The sequence below is a fragment of the Dipodomys ordii genome, unplaced genomic scaffold, assembly GCF_000151885.1.
Source record: "Dipodomys ordii isolate 6190 unplaced genomic scaffold, Dord_2.0 Scaffold284, whole genome shotgun sequence".
NCBI classification, from domain to species: Eukaryota; Metazoa; Chordata; class Mammalia; order Rodentia; family Heteromyidae; genus Dipodomys; species Dipodomys ordii.
Genome location: NW_012267500.1, coordinates 1372503 through 1390414, shown reverse-complemented (window position 1 = coordinate 1390414; position 17912 = coordinate 1372503). Strand labels below are relative to the sequence as shown.

The 17912-nt window shown below is 42.2% G+C and overlaps 1 protein-coding gene across 1 annotated transcript in view; it reads right to left on the bottom strand.

Moving 5' to 3' along the window:
• The window catches only part of Clint1 (clathrin interactor 1), a 50941-nt gene extending 33855 nt beyond the window's left edge, over window positions 1-17086 (bottom strand). The window contains exon 1 of the mRNA XM_013036408.1: window positions 16744-17086. Coding sequence (XP_012891862.1) covers window positions 16744-16784 — 41 coding nt within the window. The 5' untranslated portion in view covers window positions 16785-17086. The remainder of the gene's footprint in view (window positions 1-16743) is intronic.
• Window positions 17087-17912: the final 826 nt, after the last annotated feature.

Sequence of the window (17912 nt, the reverse complement as noted above, 5' to 3'; positions counted from 1 at the left end):
GTTTATTGGAGATAGGAGTCTCATGGTCTCTCCTGCCCGGGCTGGCTTTGAACCGCGATCCTCAGATCTCAGCCTCCTGAGTAGCTAGGATTACAGGTGGGAGCCACCAGCGCCCGGTGCATTCATTCTTTAAAGTGTCCTTCTTGTGGTCTTCTGGCAGCATGCTTTCCACACTTTGTGCTTTTCACTGAAGATCTGCTGTTTAAAATGCTCACAAATGAGGTGCAGGAGCCTAAAGACTTGGATGCACCTTGTAGAGAGGGCAAGTGTGTGACCTATGCGTCTCTCAGGCTTCAGCTATGAGGCTGAGATTGAGTCTTGTGGACTTTCTTCCCTGGCTGGCTTTGACTCCTTAATTTCTGGATTTCAAACTCCTAAATAAGCTAGGATTACAAGCATGAGTCTCCAGCAGCCAGCTCTGTAAGTTTGTTGTTGTTGTTTTTAATTGCTGGAAAATGCTACTTTCAACATACATCCAGATTTTTTCCCCCAATTTAAGTCAAAAGATCTCTTATTCAATGAACTCTATTCAGTTTGTAAGGTACAAGAGTCCATATTTTGAGATATTAGCAGTTTTCAATACTTTTTCTGTGATGGTCCTAGGGCTTGAACTCAGAGCCTGGGCACTGTCCCAGGTGGGTGCTCTACCACTTGAACCACTTCTGGATTTTTTTGGGAAGTTAACTGGAGTTAAGAATGTCATGGACATTCCTGCCCAAGTTGGCTTAGAATCTCAAGCCTCAGATCTTGGCCTTCTGCCTAGCTAGGACTTCAGGCATGAACTACCAATACCTAGCTTCAATACTTATTTTTATAAACTCACAAAGGTATTTTAATTAGTTTGCTAAATAAAGTGCCAATACCCAGCATCTTAATCAGAATAGTGCTGCCATCATTGACCTTAAATCGCTCAGTAATCAGCTGTTAGTATAAACAATTCAAGAGCTAAAAGACCGCAATACAATGAAAATACCTGCATTACAAGTGTAAGACTAACAGGAAATACTAGGAAGAATAGGTTCTATGAGAGCATTTTATTGACACAATCAAAACAATGATCTTTGATTTTTGTCTGTTTATAATGAACTAATTTAAGGAAGCAAGTTGCACTCTGGAAGGGAAAAAAGAACAGAGAGACAGCCTTCCTCATAAATCTTAAGATTTAAAAATGTAAAAGCAAAACTTATATTACTAAAAGGAAAAATATTAACACCGCATTTCCAAATAGCTGTTTGTCCCTTGTCAACTCTGTGAGCCATTAAGTAATCCTAAATATTAACAAGTACCAGCCATGACTTAATTATGACAAATACCTCTTTGTATAATCAACTATCTAATCTCTATTTTTAAAACCTGTCCCTTACTAAAAGGATCCTTATCCATGGGTCTGTGGGAAAATGGCTGATTAAAGACTGAAGCAGTGAAAATACGGTATAATCAGAAGCTGCAAAAGTATGTATTTTTAAAAAGGCCACAGGACAGTTTTATGAGGCTCCTACTGGCATAATTTGAATATCAAAATAAATAAGGACAGTGATAGATTATAACTTGACATAAAACCTAGAGGGAGGAAAGGAGGCAGGAAAATAATGACGATGATGGCTTTTGAGTATATTCAACTTATAAACATGAGAGCATGGTAGAGCTGCCAGGGGGGGTATCACTGCTTTGGGCTATAACACAGCAAAGACTGGTTGGTTCAAGCAAGAAATACCTCTGGTGACAGTTTGAGGAGAGGTCTCCACGTGGCTCCACATAAGACCGTTTGTTGCAATGAGAATTAACAGTAATTACCTACTAGAGAAAACCGACAACATGTTGACAGAGTGAGTTTTCTAAGTCATGAATGGCCCATGCCATGAAAGACAAAGAAAGGTTAAGGAATTCTTAGCTGATGTACAGTCATGGCTACTGAATATAATAAATGGTCCTGGATGGACTCCTGTTTTGCAGTGACAACTGACCATCTCCGAGAGGGGCGAGAAAGAACTCACATTTCTTCAAGAGATAAGCAGGCTGTGGCTGTGAGAAGGAATAATGGTTGTTTGCAGGAAGTGCACAGGAAGTACGGAGGCAAGCAGGCACCACATAGGCCATGGACCACAGAGTACAAGTACACAGATCCACGAAGGGGGAGGATGGTAAGCAGATATGTCAAACTTGGGGCATATGGGTAAAGGGTTGAGGTACCTTTTTATATTCTTGAAACCTTAATTTCAAAATAGAATTTTAAGGGCTAGGATGTAGCTAAAGTGACAAGCTAAATAACGTTAAAAAAAGAATCTTGGCTTTGAATGTCTAAGGTACCAGGTACATTACATGAAAAACAAAGTTTTACAAGAAATCTGTCTTAACCCATCACTGGAGGCTCACAACCACAATCCTAGCTGCTTAGGAGACTGAGATCTGGAGGACTTCAGTTCAAGATCAGTCCAGGCAGAAAAGTTCATTAGTTTTCTCCAGCAACCAGGCGCTGGTGGCTCATGCCTATCTTAGCTACTGAGAAGGATGAGATCTGAGGATCACTGTATGAAGCCAGACTGGGCAAGAAAAGTCTAAGAGACTCTGAGTTCCACTATACTACCAAAAAAGCCAGCATGGAGAATGGAGTTGTGGCTCAAGTGATACAGTGCTAGCCTTGACCAAGTTCAATGTCAGTGCCCAGGCTCTGAGTTCATGTTCCAAGTCCTGCACATAAACAAAAAAAAGCAGAGCCAAAGGCCAGAGGCTCACGCCTATAATCCTAGCTACTCAGAGGATTGAGATCTGAGATAAAAGTTCAAAGCCAGCCCAGGCAGAAAAGTCTGTGAGACTCTTATCTCCAATTAACCACCAGAAAACTAGAAGTGGTGTGGTGGCTCAAAGTGGCAGAGCCTTAACTTTGATAAAAAAAGCTCAAGGACAGCACCCAGGCTCTGAGTTCAAGCCCCAAGACCAACCAAAGGGAGAAAAAAAAGCAAGGTTGCAACACTGGCTCAAGTGCTAGAGCACTAGTCTAGCAAGCACAAGGCACCCAGTTCAAACCCTGGTACTGGGGGGAAAAATTGCTTCATTATAATGTACTGCCACTAAAATGAACACTATAAAATGGTTAATTTTATGAAATATGACTTTTAGCTTAATTAAGACCATTTGCACAGATGATTTGCTTTTCAGTAAATTGAATTTGTATTTTAAAACAACGGGGGGGGGGAGGGCAAAGTGATGTTTTTCTTATAAGGAGGTGTCATGTTAAAATGACTCCACAAGGCAGATCAAATGTCCAAGGTATTCAAAGGTGCATACAGCTTAAGAATTTCATTTTCACTATACAGCTTAATTCTAATTTCTGCAACTACAGTAAAAGAGCCACTAAAATAACTTAAACAGTGAAAATTTGACATGATAAAAAAGATTTAAATTTTTTCTAAAAATATACCAGCATTTTAATTTCTCCTAATTAGAACTAAGCTGAAACAATGCTTTACTTTTGTGTTGTCTTTTGGCTATCTCCCAATGGCAAGACTAAAGAAGCAAAAGAAGCATGGAGAATATGATAGTAAACATCCCCACAATCTATCAACTCATTTAATTCTCTCAAGTCCTGAAAGGTAGGCTTTGTCCCCATTTTATACAGAAGTAGACAATTCCTCGTTCAATAATCCTAACACTACTCACTTAAAAATAAAAGCAAAACCCAAAGAAATGTGATCAGCTTTGGCCCACTGGCAGTCAGCTATCTTTGACACAGGTGGCACCCTATGTGAAACATTAAGGTAGTTTTGTCGAAAGAATTTTGTTAGCTACCCCTCAGAAGAAAAACCAGGCCTAAAGTCACAAAATCAGTAACCCTTAAAAAAACAGCTTCTAAGAGAAGAAAAGGAGACACCCTACAAGATAAATGTGTGAAAATCACATCTCTGTAGACACAAATGCTCAGTATTGTAGCTATAATGTTTTTTCCATTATTACTGTTAAATGCAGATATACTGTCAAATGTCAACACTAATGGAGTATAATTCTAAAAAAAAGTCCTAACGCAACAGAAACGAAAAATTCTATACACCAACAGTGGTTTGTGATGCCATCTTTGTGAACTATCCTGACACTGTTTAAATTAAGCTACCATTTTCTGATTTTTCACCAGTTTCTACATTCAAACACACGATCAAATCCCCAAATGTGGTTCAATTATTTTTAACATGAAGAAAAGTTTCTAGAACCTTATTACTGAAAATTTGAAAGCTTTAAATTTATTTCTCAAGTTCTTTTTAAAAAAAATCTATACTTAGCCCGGTGCTGGTGGCTCACGCCTGTAATCCTAGCTACTCAGGAGGCTGAGATCTGAGAATCGCATTTCAAAGCCAGCCCGGACAGGAAAGTCCATGAGACTCCTATCTCCAATAAACCACCAGAAAACCAGAAGTGGCGCTGTAGCTCAAGTGGCAGAGCACTCGCCTTGAGCTGAAGAGCTGAGGGACAACACCCAGGCCCAGAGTTCAAGCCCCACAACCGACAAAAAAAAAAATCTATACTTGAAATTATTTAATTTGAATGATTTGACTTTTTTAAAATTTAGAAGTGGCGCTGTAGCTCAAGTGGTAGAGTGCTCGCCTTGAGCTGAAGAGCTGAGGGACAGCACCCAGGCCCAGAGTTCAAGCCCCATGACCGACAAAAAAATAAAAATAAAAGTGTGTCGGTCCTAGTGCTTGAAGTCTGTCCTTAACCTTGGGGGTCAAGGCTAGAGCTCTACTACTTGAGCCACAGCTCCACTTCCAGCTTTATTTTTGGTAGTTAGAGATAAAAGGCTCTTTGACTTTCCTACCTGAGCTGGCTTTGATCTGGGATCCTCAGATCTCAGTTCCTGAGTAGCTAAGATTATAGGCAGGAGCCACCAGCACCTTGCTGGACCTCTTTTCTTTTATGACGAAGGATTTGCTGGTGTCGGTTACCTAAGCCTGGAACTTCATGAAATGCGTTCTCCTCAACCGCCCTCATTTGACCTGTCTCCAAATTTTTATTGTTTGACATCTTATTTTGTTTTACCTTCCTCTAGGAAAATATGCAAAAACATACATAATAATTTTTTTAAATGTTGTTGGCACTGGAGTTTGAAATTAGGATCTTGAGCCACTTGTAGGCTTTCTTGGCTGGCACTACTCCAGCCCTGTCTCCAGCCCAAATACATACTTTTTTTGGCGGGGATTGGGGGTGGGGGGTGGAGGGGGGGATGAGGAGGGGGGGCGGTCATGGGGCTTGAACTCTGGGCCTGGGCGTTGTCCCTCAGCTCTTCAGCTTAAGGCAAGCGCTCTACCACTTGAGTCACAGTGCCACTTCTGGTTTTCTGGTGGTTTATTGGAGATAAGAGTCTCATGGACTTTTCTGCCCGGGCTGGGCTTTGAACCTCAATCCTCAGATCTCAGCCTCCTGAGTAGCTAGGATTACAGGCATTAACCACTGATGCCCGGCCCAAATACACACTTTAAATGCCAGGCTCTCCTCCTTCAAGATATTAAGTTCAGCACTGGAGTTTTCTAATCTCTCTGAGGTTAATATGGACATCATACCATTCTAAACCCATTCAGTTTCTTTATCATGTACAGCTTTCAAGAGCTATGAGCCACACATAGAACCTTACAATCTGTCTCATGGCCGTTCCAAACTCTGACTAAGGATAGCCACAAAGTATTTTGTTATAGAATAACATTAACTATTTATAACCTATGCCAAAATATAGTATCTAGACAGAGTCTAAGGAAAATTATTTCTAATGATCCATAAATAACAAAATGCTGAAACAAGGATACAGGTTGACCCATTGTAACAATGAGATGTACAAGATATTATGTTGGGGACTGGGAAGGTGGCTCAGTGGTAGAGTGCTTGCCTTGCATGCATGAGGCCCTGGGTTTGATTCCTCAGTACCACATAAGCAAAAAGAAAAAAGCCGAAAGTGGTGTTGTGGCTCAAGTGGTAAAGTGCTAGCCTTGAGCTGAAGAGCTGAGGGACAGCGCCCAGGCCCAGAGTTCAGGCCCCATGACTGGACCCCCCCCCCAAAAAAAAGAGCTTCAAGATACTATGTTGAAAACTAACTTTACAACTTGGGCGTGGGGAGGGAGGAGTTGGGGAGGTGGGGAGAGAAGGGATAGTAGGGGAAAAACAAGGGAGAGACTAACAATGCTCAATAGGAAATGTACTCATTACCGTACTCATGTAACTGTAACCCCTCTGTACAATATTTTTACAATAAAAATATTAAAAAAGAATTTTCTATAAAGGTATGTATGAATCAAATTAATGTAACAGTACTACAAGCATATCAACTGAGCACAACATAGAGGTATGGATTAAGAAGTTTTTAAAGTTACGTAAGTTGCTCACAGGAGACTACTGGTTCTGATGAAGTTGGTAGAGTATAAAAAAGACTAAAAAATTCTAAAAGGAGATAATCTTGATTTAAATCTGAACTATCTGGATGGCCTATCTTAGTTTCTAAAGCTCCTGGACTTCCTGTACCCAGTTCCCTTATCAGATAATCATGGGTTAAGAGTACCATTGTATTTCTGGCATGGCCAAGGGCTCAGTTAATACTGGCCTTTTCATTTCATCTTTATTTTTTGTCAGTCGTGGGTCTTTTTCTTTTTGTCAGTCCTGGGGCTTGAACTCTGGGCCTGGGCACTATCCTTCAGCTCTTCAGCTCAAGGCGAGCGCTCTACTGCTAGAGCTACAGCGCCACTTCCCGTTTTCTAGTGGTTAACTCACGGAATTTCCTTCCTGAGCTGGCTTTGAACTGTGATCCTCAGATCTCAGCCTCCTGAGTAGCTAGGATTACAGGCGTGCCACCAGTACGCGGCTATTATTTTTTATTTCGGTGCTTGTACTGGGGCTTGAACTCAGGGCCTTGAGCTCTTACCTGGCTTTTTCACTCAAGTCTGATGCTCTTCTTCTTGAGCTATGCCTCCAGTGCCAGCTTCTTGCTGGTTAACTGAAAATAAGGAGTCCTATGCAGGTTGGTTTAGAACCATGTCTCTCAAATCTTAGCTTTCTATGCATGTGAGATTATAGGTGTGACCCACTAGCTTGTTCATAGCTGGCACTCTACCACTTGAACCATGCCTCCAGCTCAGCTTTTGGCTGGTTAAATGGAGAAAGTGTCTTCTAGACTTCTCTGTCCCATTTGGCTTTTGCAATCCTCCAGGTCTCAGCTTCCAGAGTAACTAGGAATATAGGTATGAGCTATTTGCACTTGGCTAACTTAATAAGAACCATTCTTCCGCTGTCTGGAGGGTAGATTATATAGTTAAATTTTTTATTTAGCTTCATGAGAAATGAGCCACATGTCAAAACCCCGTTTAGTAGCAAACTTCAACAAACTAAGGATATTATTTAAGCAGCCTAGCTGCAAGTAACACATAGTTTTACTCATACAATTATATGTCAATTTAAAAATGACAAATCATGCTGGGGATATAGCTCATGGTAGAGCACTGGCCTAAGAAGCACAGACCCTGAGTTTAAACCTCAGTACTTAAAAAACATACAAACAAACAAAGAAATAAAAAGAAAGAAAAGATAAGTCAGGTAAGGCTGATGGTACAGGCCCCTAGCACTTGGGAGATTTGACACAGGAGGACTGGGAGAGTTCTAGGCCAGCTCGACCTACAAAATGAGACCTTGTCTCAAAAACCTAAATAAAACAGAAGACAAAAATGACGAAAGTTAACAGAAAAAGCACAGTATGCTTGTTTGCATTTTTCTTAAAGACTTACTAAAAATAAAGAAAAACAGGAAACTAAACTTTTTATATCATTTTCTACTAAAAAAAAATGTGACTATGTGGATGAGAATTCTTGAGTGAAATATTCAGCACAAAAGCTCATATGCACATTTAAAGAATAATGGTAAGTTTGTGTGAAAGCTACTAACATTATTTCAATTAGAATTATAAGCTACATTTGAATACACTCCAAAATGATGCCAAAGATGTTGCTTTAGATTTTTCTTTTTCTTTTTTTGGGGGGGGAGTCCGGTCATGGGGCCTGAACTCTGGGCCTGGGCGCTGTCCTTCAGCTCTTCAGCTCAAGGCTAGCGCTCTACCACTTGAGCCACAGCACCACTTCCGGCTTTTTTTCTGTGGTGCGGAGGAATCGAACTCAGAGCCTCATACATGCAAGGCAAGCGCTCTACCACTGAGCCACCTTCCCAGCCCAATGCTTTAGATTTTTCTTAAGTGAAGTACAAGACATGTAAGGTTATGATAGCACATGAACAAAATCACTTGTATTTCAAATTTCATTAGCTTAATCTACCCAAAAGTCCTACTGGCTACATATTGGCTCCAATGTGGGAATGCTATGTTCCTTTACCTGTACTTAATTTTCAGGCTACAGGTGCAAAAGACAACCTTGCCAATCTGGGTGAGTGGGTGGAATCGTCAGAAAGTCCTTCTTGCAGCATCTTCTCTCTTTAAAGTATAGACTGTTCGTTTACTGCTAGAGGCGAAGGATATGGAATCATGTATTTTGGAGGGTATTATTCTGTTCCTTAGGAATAAATTGTCAACTCCAATTTGCATTCATCAAGTAAAATTTTTTTGTTTTAAAAGCAATGTTTTACATTAGCAGTATTTTTTTTTTCAGCTTGAGAAAACAAGCTGAACAAAACAGTGCAAGAACTGACAGGTGGAAGTTGCGAGAAGTCTTTCCAAAGACTTTATTCCTCAACATGTCTTTCAAAAGAATATTTCGGCAATATGACCTACAATTAAAGTAAAAAAGCCTTTCTGATTTTGTAATAACACAAGATACATACAACAGAAGTATGTTAAGTAAGTTTTCTGTTCTTTTAGTTAAGAGATCAACTTAGTTCTACTGTTTTAAGAGAAAGGCTGGGCCTTGTGATGCACATCGGTACTCCTAGCCCTGGGGGAGGAGGGGGGCGAGCGAAGACTTTGAGGGTAGCCTGGGGGACACACAGTTCTAGGTCAGCCTACACTACACAGTGAGACTTTGTAACAAAAAGACAAAATAAGGAAAAAGGTTTAGGGGAAAATGTCCAATGAAAATACTGAGTTTATGGGCTTACTGCACAGTTCTAATACTCTTGTAAATAATCTAACAATCTTTATTCTCTCATTGTACTTCTTTGATTTGCTTGTGTTACTGATTATTCTGTGCATAACACTGTAGCAATAACATTGTTCCAAGAGTTTACTTTATGTCAAGCACAAGACTAAGGGTTTCATACTTAATCCTCACGAGCTTGTAGAAAGTATCATCATTTGTTTCATAAAGAAGGAAAATCAGATACCAGTCTAATGTCCAGGACCACTGCTGGTCAGTAAGGTCCTAACATTTCTATTAATTTCTCATCTCTGAACCACTACTGGCTTCCCAGATCCTTTAAACACCTTCTGGAGGTACCTGGCTAGCAAATTACTATAAATACCTAGATGGACAGGCATACATAACGAGGCTAAATAAAAAGTATTCAAAAAAGAATAAAAAGTTAAATATGGTGGCCCAGAAATTGTGTAATTCTTATAATAAATATCATAAGCATATATATAAAAAAAACTTTTAGCCCGGTGCCAGTGGCTCACCCTTTAATCCTAGCTACTCAGGGAGATCTGAGGATAGAGGTTCAAAGCCAGCCCAGGCAGGAACATCCGTGAGACTCTTATCTCCAATAAACCACTAGAAAACCAGAAGTGGCACTGTGGCTTAAGTGGTAGAGCCCTAGCCTTGAACTGAAGAGCGCAGGGACAGCGCCCGGGCCCAGAGTTCAATCCCCGTGACCAACAAAAAAAACAAAAAACTTTTAATTTGTTCAGCAGACTCCTGCCCCCGAATTGGAATTTGAATTGGATTAACTGACTAGATATAAATACCAATTTATGGGCAATACAGAGGAGAGAAACATTTAAATAACACTATAGGAGTACAATAAACTAAATCTAGATAGAAAGAAATACAAATGATAGTTTCTTCAACAGATAAGCAGCAAAAGGAAGAAAAAACAAGTATAGTTTGAGCCTACAGATTAAGAAAATGGACAGGGCGCCAGTGGCTCATGCCTGTAATCCTGGCTACTCAGGAGGCTGAGATCTGAGATTGTGGTTCAAAGCCAGCCTGGGCAGTAAAGGCCGTAAGACTCTTATCCCCAATAAACCATTCAGAAAACCGGAAGTAGTGCTATGGTTCAAGTGGTAGAGTGCTGGCCTTGGGCTGAAAAGCTAGGGTCAGTGCCCAGGCCCAGAGTTCAAGCCCCACAACCGACAAAAAAAAAAAAAAATGGAGACAGGACTGGGGAGGGAGCTCAGCTGTTGCACCTGCCTAGTATGTATGCAGCCCAGGTTTCTTAACCAGTATAAGCAGAGGAGAATATAGAATCAAGAAATGTGTGTACCAATCAGAAGCATTAGAAAAGAATTATAAGCTGAATGCTGGTGTCTCACACCTGTATTCCTAGCTACTGAAGAGGCTGAGATCTGAGGATCATGGTTTGAAGCCAGCCCAGGCAGGGGGAGGGGAAATATATATACATATACACACACACACACACATATATATGTATATATATATATATACACATATATATAAATATATATAAACTTTATTGTTGTTGTTTTTGAGGTGTTGTACAGAAAGGTCACCATTTCAAAACTCAGGTAATGAGAGGTTTTTGTTGTTGTTGTTTGGCCAGTGTTATCCCTTGCTTTGTTTATCCCTGTTTCCCTCTCTTACCCTGGTGCACAAGTTACAGTTCACCAGACTCTTCTCTCCAATCAAATACCAAAAAAGCTGGAAGTGGTGCAGTGGCTCAGGCGGTACAGTGCTAGCAAAAAGCTCAACAACAGCACCTGGGCCCTGGGTGTGTTCAACCCCAGGACTGGCACAAAAAAAAGAAAAAAAGAATTATGAAACAATTAAGAAATGAATTCTTGGGCAGGGAAGGTGGCTCAGTGGCAAAGTGCTTGCCTTGCATGCCTGAGGCCCTGGGTTCAATTCCTCAGCACCACATAAGCAAAAAGAAAAACAAGCCGGAAGTGGTGCTGTGGCTCAAGTGGTAGAGCGCTAGCCTTGAGCTGAAGAGCTGAAGGACAGTGCCCAGGCCCAGAGTTCAGGCCCCATGACCGGACCCAAAAAAAAAAAAAATGAATTCTTCCAGGTATGGTGGTACACACCTTAATTCCAGATACTTGGGGTCAGGACTGAAGTTCAAATCTAGCTCCTGCAAAAAGTAAGATTCCATCTCAAAAAAACAAGCCAGGAGTAGTAGCTTATACCTGTACTTCCAGCTAGCAGCAGGTCTAGGAAGGAACACTAAAGCCAGAGGGCAACTCCAGGCAAAATAGGAATAGAGAGGGGCTAAAGTGGTAGAGGACGTTTGAAATTAGGAATCACCTTTTATTTAAAAGAGGATAGCGGTATTGTTATGATCATAAAAATGTGATCTTTACCTGTTAGGAAGTGAGCTATTGACAGATGAAGTGACACGGTACTTGGGATGTGCTTCCAAATAATGTAACAAGGTGGGTAGCTGGGAGCACAACCCATGCAGGACTGAGAGGTGAGTGTATCTGGGCCCATGCAAGTTCGTGGCTATTGTTCCTCTATTTTTTTAAATATATTTGAAATTTTGCATAATACAAGCTAAAAATATATTCCAGTGATATGATACATCTGAGTGTAAAAGGTGAAACAATAAAAGTCCTAGGAGACGAAAGTTACTTAAGCTGTCCATGATTTCTCTTTTCTTAAATTACCCAACAATGTAAACACATGGGAAAATAATAGAATGCAGAAACGACTCCACTATCATGCCATACTTTAGTAGCAGTAGTAAGTGATACTAGTAAGTGACACTTAAAAGGCTAAGTGCCTGTATCAGTAGAGGGATAAAAAGCTACTTATGAACCAAAACTAAAGGACACAGGAAAACGTTAAGAGGCAGGTAAGTATTTTTAAAAAGCATGCTGAGGGCCCAGGAAGTGACTCAAGTAGCAGAACAGCTGCCTCACAAGTGTGAAGCCCTGAGTTCAAACCCCCGACGTCCAATCAATAAATGTTTACAGTAAAAAGCACCTTGACAACTAGCATTCCTAAACTAATATAAATACAGAAAATCACCCTCAAGAAATGCTGGAAGGGCTGGGAAGGTGGCTCAGTTGTAGAGTGCTTGCCTCACATTCATGAGGACCTGGGTTTGATTCCTCAGCACCACATAGGCAGAAAAAGCCAGACGTGGTAGAACACAAATCTTGAGCTGAGGGACAGCGCCCAGGCCCAGAGTTCAAGCCCCACGACCAACCAAAAAAAAAAAAAAAATGCTGCAAGAGGAAAAATTAAACTCATCTTTCTTTGGAATCAAATTCTCAATATCTACTTATATCCAGTTACCAGAAGACAAGAAAGATAATTAACTCATTGTTTCAGCAATAACAATGATGAGCTCAGAGTAAGTTGTTCTAGGAAGATTAGAAAGCTGACAGTCAGCTTCTTTTTGCTTTCAAGTTCCAAGAAGCAAACTGAACAGAGATTTACTGGTAAGATAGGCAAAGGCCACAGAAAGAAAAGCAAAACCAGAGATACTTTTGTGTTGTGGCATATTCACAGTGGTATGTTTTCTTGAAGGCAGATACTGCACTTTCCAAGTTCAGCAAATACAAGATTCAAGTCATGTATTATCTGTTAAATTACTGAGGAAACTGACACTTAGGAAAGCAAGTTTCTCCCAGTAAGGATGGTTAGACTAGAACAGTAGCTTCTATACTTTTTTTTGGGGTCCGGTCATGGGGCCTATACTCTGGGCCTGGGCGCTGTCCCTCAGCTCTTCAGCTCAAGGCTAGCACTCTACCACTTGAGCCACAGCACCACTTCCAGCTTTTTTCTTTTTGCTTATGTGGTGCTGAGGAATGGAACCCAGGGCCTCAGGCATGCAAGGCAAGCGCTCTACCAATGAGCCACCTTCCCAGCCCTCTATGCTTCTTAAGTAGTTGAATACCTAGGAATGTAAACAAATACACACCAATTAAATAACTAATGGGAAGATGCAAGCTATGAGTAAGAGAATTAACATAAAATGGATTATTCATGGCTGATACTTTAGGACCTGTGACAAGAAGGGCTGCTGACACAGTATGCCAGCTCCATAAGAAGAGAAAGAAGGGCTGGTCAGGCTAGCACAGTAAGGGACAGTCCGGACCCACCACCCTGTCACCTTTACTGCAATTCCCAACTTCACTTCAATCTCCAAGACTGGAGGAACTTCCAGTTGGTACCATGGTGAGATTACAGATTACAAGTGTATCTCATTTTACTCCAGCTTCAAAAATCAGATGACTGACACTAGTCAAGCTGCTGCCAGCCGGTGGAAGTGGTGCCATTTATCCTTTCTGGCCTAGCTATGTGTGAAAGGAAGCTACCACCCCAAACTCTGGCTGGCCTGGGCTTTTACTGTTTCCTCTAAGTTCCATAACTGATTAGAAAACAGATCCATTTAAAACTACCAAGGTGCCAGGTGCTGGTAGCTCTTGCTTGTAATCCTAGCTACTCAGGAGGCTGAGGTCTGAGAATTGTGGTTCAAAGCCAGTCCAGGCAGAAAGTCAGTGAGACTCTTCTCTCCAATTAACCACCAGAAAACCGGAAGTGGTGTTGTGGTTCAAAGTAGTAGAGTGCTAGCCTTAAACTCAGGGACAACATGTAGGCCCCAAGTTCAAGGGCCACAATTGACCAAAAACAAACAAAAAAAAACTACCAAGGAATTCAACTGTGGAAAAGATCCTTTTTGTTTGTTCCTTCCTTCCTTCCTCCCTCCCTTCCTCCCTTCCTCACTTTAAGATGCCCAAAGCCAATGTGTGGAATGCATCATTATACTTAAGAACTGCTGCCATACTGAATCCAAGGGTCCTCCAGCCAGGGAACACATTTTGAAAGAGTATATATATTTCTTTGAAGTCTCACTGGACAGGAGTACACACTGCAAATCCTCATTTTCCTGAGTCACTGGTTGAACTTATTTTTGGCTTACAGCATTTAAATATAACATTTATTGATTAGCATTTTCGGTTTATTTTTTGCAGTCCTGGGGGCTGACCCTGACCCTTTCACGTGTGAGCGGGCTCTCTACCACCGAGCTGCATCCCCAGCCTCATGGCCCTTATCTCTGAAGGACACTGACTTTCCAATTCTTTTCCTGTTTTAAAATATAAGTTAAAATTATTTTTCCTTGATGGAAACTCACTTCTTTAAACACCCTCTGAACCTCAAACAGGTCTTATGCTATTGCAATCTTCTCATTTTATAGATAAGGAATCCCAATTTGGAGATCTACGTCGTTCTGCTTCAAACCAAACATACTACCAGTTAAAAGGTCAGTGTCTGAATGTGAACCTGTCTTCTTCCAAGTCCCTAACCAGTGGTCATTCCATGCTATCACTCTATGGACCCACTTAGAACCAGCCATTCTAGGGATCTGTCACTTTCCTTATGGAACCATAAGGTGTCCAGTCTCCATGGACACAGTGCCACAGTCCAGGGTTCTGCAAGACACTTACATCTAGGTGAGGTATTCCTTTTTTGCCAATGAAAAGTGCAAACCAAAGTCAGTCCAACATTGCCATCAAAGTCAGTCCAACATTGCCATGTCCTGATCTTAATGTCAGACAAGCAAGAAAGCTTTGACAAGTTCTTGGTAGCCATATTCTACGTGTTTCAATAACCTGCTGGAGCCTATAATGGACAGTAATGATAGTCAACAGAAATAAGTTATTTTCACCACAGCTCTTCCATTAGATGAGGTGGTAACTACTTGCATGGCAAATCTATTGTGAAGAGGAGCATCGGGGTGATACTGACAAACAGGAAAGGAGCAGCCTTGACAGAAGTATTTCCTCAATGTCTTCTAAAGAATGTGCAGCCTTCTTACCTCTTTAAGTACCACAAATGCAGTCCTTTAAAACTAGGTATTTCTCCTGTTATCCTCTGATTCAGAGATAAAGAGTTAGCTTTGTAGAGACCTCATCTGACTTTTAAAACTAAGCTATTGGTATCCTGCTCTTTATGCAACATTAAATAACCAAGGAACTGGATCTGGAAGAGAGCCATTATTTTATCTTTGACCAACAAAAACAAAGGGTGGATAAATACTACCACAGCTCCAAATAAGTATATAAAGGCTTAATGGTCAAATGAGTAAATTATAAAGAAACGTTATGAAAGCAAATAAATCACCTTTCAAGCTTGGAGCTTCTTTCTTAAATGAGGTGATTTTCCTTTAAGTGCAGACACTGCTAAGAGTTTAGAAGTACACCGATAAAGTAAATTGTGTTAAAGTTGTTAAAGATAATCTAAGTCCTTGGCCCTAAAACACTGGGTACCAGTGTTTTCATTTTTCACCAGAGAAAACTGGGGTATTGGAAAGTTAAGTAACTTGCCCATAGTCACTAAGCTTGAACCCAGCTTTGTGGGTTCTGAAGCCCACACTCCTTGGGCACTTACTCTAGTGCTTTCTTGGTAGCCAACAAACCCTTAACAGTTCAGTCAAACTCTAGGTCCATCTGATATATTATCCAAACCACTTGGAATTATTTGTTAGCTTTAGTCAAGAAAAGTTTGTTATCCACACTTCCTGATTCTAGGTTGGGGTGGTGGCGGCACAGATGAATTGTTTTTTCTTACAATTATTGCACAACCACTAAAACCCAAAAGGAAAAGGACTGATTAAATTCTTCAACTTTTATTTCCTGCTGGCCTAGAAGTTCTTACTGTTAAACAGCAGATATACCCAGCTTAAATACCAAGCTTTTCCCAGTGTACTAAGATCCTAAAGTAATTTCAATTTTGAAGGAGATTAGTACGTATTGGTTATTTTATCTGTCAGGCAAGTTAAAAGGTCAATGAGACAAGACACCCAGAATTTTTTTTTTTTAAAGGTAACATAGACGTCTCAATTTAAAGGAATTAAAAGTGGAGCATCAAGGAACGAGGCACAGGGGAAAAGTTAGAGGGAAAAAGAATCACAAGAAGCGATATTATTACATAGCGATCAACTCTCACTCGGGTTAGAAAACATCAAGACGGGGTGAGCCTCCTCTTGAGTAACTTCAGCCTGACCACAAAGGCCACTTGTTACACCTACCAACCCACGCCAACACTTCAGTTTCTTTAGGACTGGGGGGGGGGGGGGGGGGAGAGAGAAGAGTGCAGCAAGGTGCAAGACACACACCCGATCAGGTTCACGATCTTTCTGTACTACATCCTGATGGACACAGAATGCACAAGACTGAGAGAGCAGGGTGTCCCCAACCCCCCCCCCCCAAGCTTTCCCTGCTGCCCAAGAAGAAACCAGGACAGTCCAAGCCGGGGCAGTGACCCAGCTCCAGACTGCCTGCCCCTTGTCCTCTGGCCTTGGGCATCCGTATTCAAGGTTGGGGGGTAGGGTAGGGTAGGGTAGGGTGGAGGGTGGGGGGTGACAAGGAAAGGAAGTGCCCGGCAGAGGGGGGGGGTAAAGAGGATGGTTGGAGGCGTGTGTGGGGGGGGGGGGGGGTGCGAAGGGGGGAGGCCCAATTTTGCCCAGTGGGACGAGGGCCCAGGCCAGGGAGGGAGCCGGCCGCCGCCATGATGCGGCTGGCCGGGGAGGGGGGGCGTGACGCGGAGGACCCCCCCCTCCCCGCGCAGGGCCGGCTCCCCTTCCTCCTGCTTCTGACCCCCGCGTGGGCCTCGGTCACAACTGCTTCCCCCCCCCCCGCGCCACGATACTCACGCTTTGTCCACCAGCTCCCGCACCTTCCACATGTTCAACATCGTGCCCCACGCGGGCCGGGCCGCCGTCTCCCTGTCCTGCTCCCCACGGACCGCGGAACACTACCGTGCCGGAGCAGGTCCAGGTCGGACACAGGGTGGGGAAAGGGTGAGGGGTGGGTGGGGGTCGCCGCCGCCGCCTCCTCCAAGTCGCCCCCTCAGTCCAGATCCTTCCCCTGGCCACAGCCGCGGCGCCGCCGGTGACACGTCGAGACGCGGCGGCAGAAGTGCTGCGTGGACCGGAAGTGCCGGGCTTTCCGCCCGTGGCGCGCGCGGCACTCTGGGATTTGTAGTTTTAAAAAATTGTTTTCGCTGGCCTACTGTCCCTAGACCTACTGTAGATCCAGAGTTGCCCGGTGAGGCCTATATACGTTTCTGATCACCTTCAACTGTGAGGATCTAGTCACACTCCAAACTTTGCAAGTGTAAAGTGCTGATGATGTTGTTAATGATTGGACAGAAGTGCCACTGGGACGTGTGTTCTTGGCTGAGAGGAACCGTATTTGCTTCCGAATGTCCCAACAGACTTGTATCTCTGAACCTTGGTTTCCAGACCTGTACATTGAAGAAATTGTATTTAAATTCCTTTGCTGCTTCCAATTCTGGGATACAAGGAGTTTATATTTAAAGTTACTTTATTATAAAGCCCCAGAAACTCAACTCACAATTTATGAGAAACTAAAAGATAACACACACACACACACGTAGCTTAAAAAAAATCACTTTATATATGATACCACCAAGAATTTGGCATGTTTACTTTTTTTTTTTTTTTTTTTGCACAGTACTGGGGTTTGAACTCGGGTCCTCTGGCTCAGTAGGCAGATGCTACTCTACCTGGTCCCGATGGCTCACTCCTAGATGGTCACTACACACTCAACTGTTCCACTTATGGGCTCCCATATAGCTGAAATGATAGGCAAACGCCACCACCCTAACTTGTTGGTTGATAAGGTTTGTCATTAACTTTTTGCCTAAACTGGCCTCCAAATGAGATACTCCCAATCTCTGTCTGGGATTGCAGGTGTGAGCCGCCCTCCCCAAATAAGTTTGCTATCTTAAAGGGTAAGTATGCACAGTGCTTTCAGGTTTTGTTGTGCGGTTGTCATCTCTTCATATTTCACCTGTTTT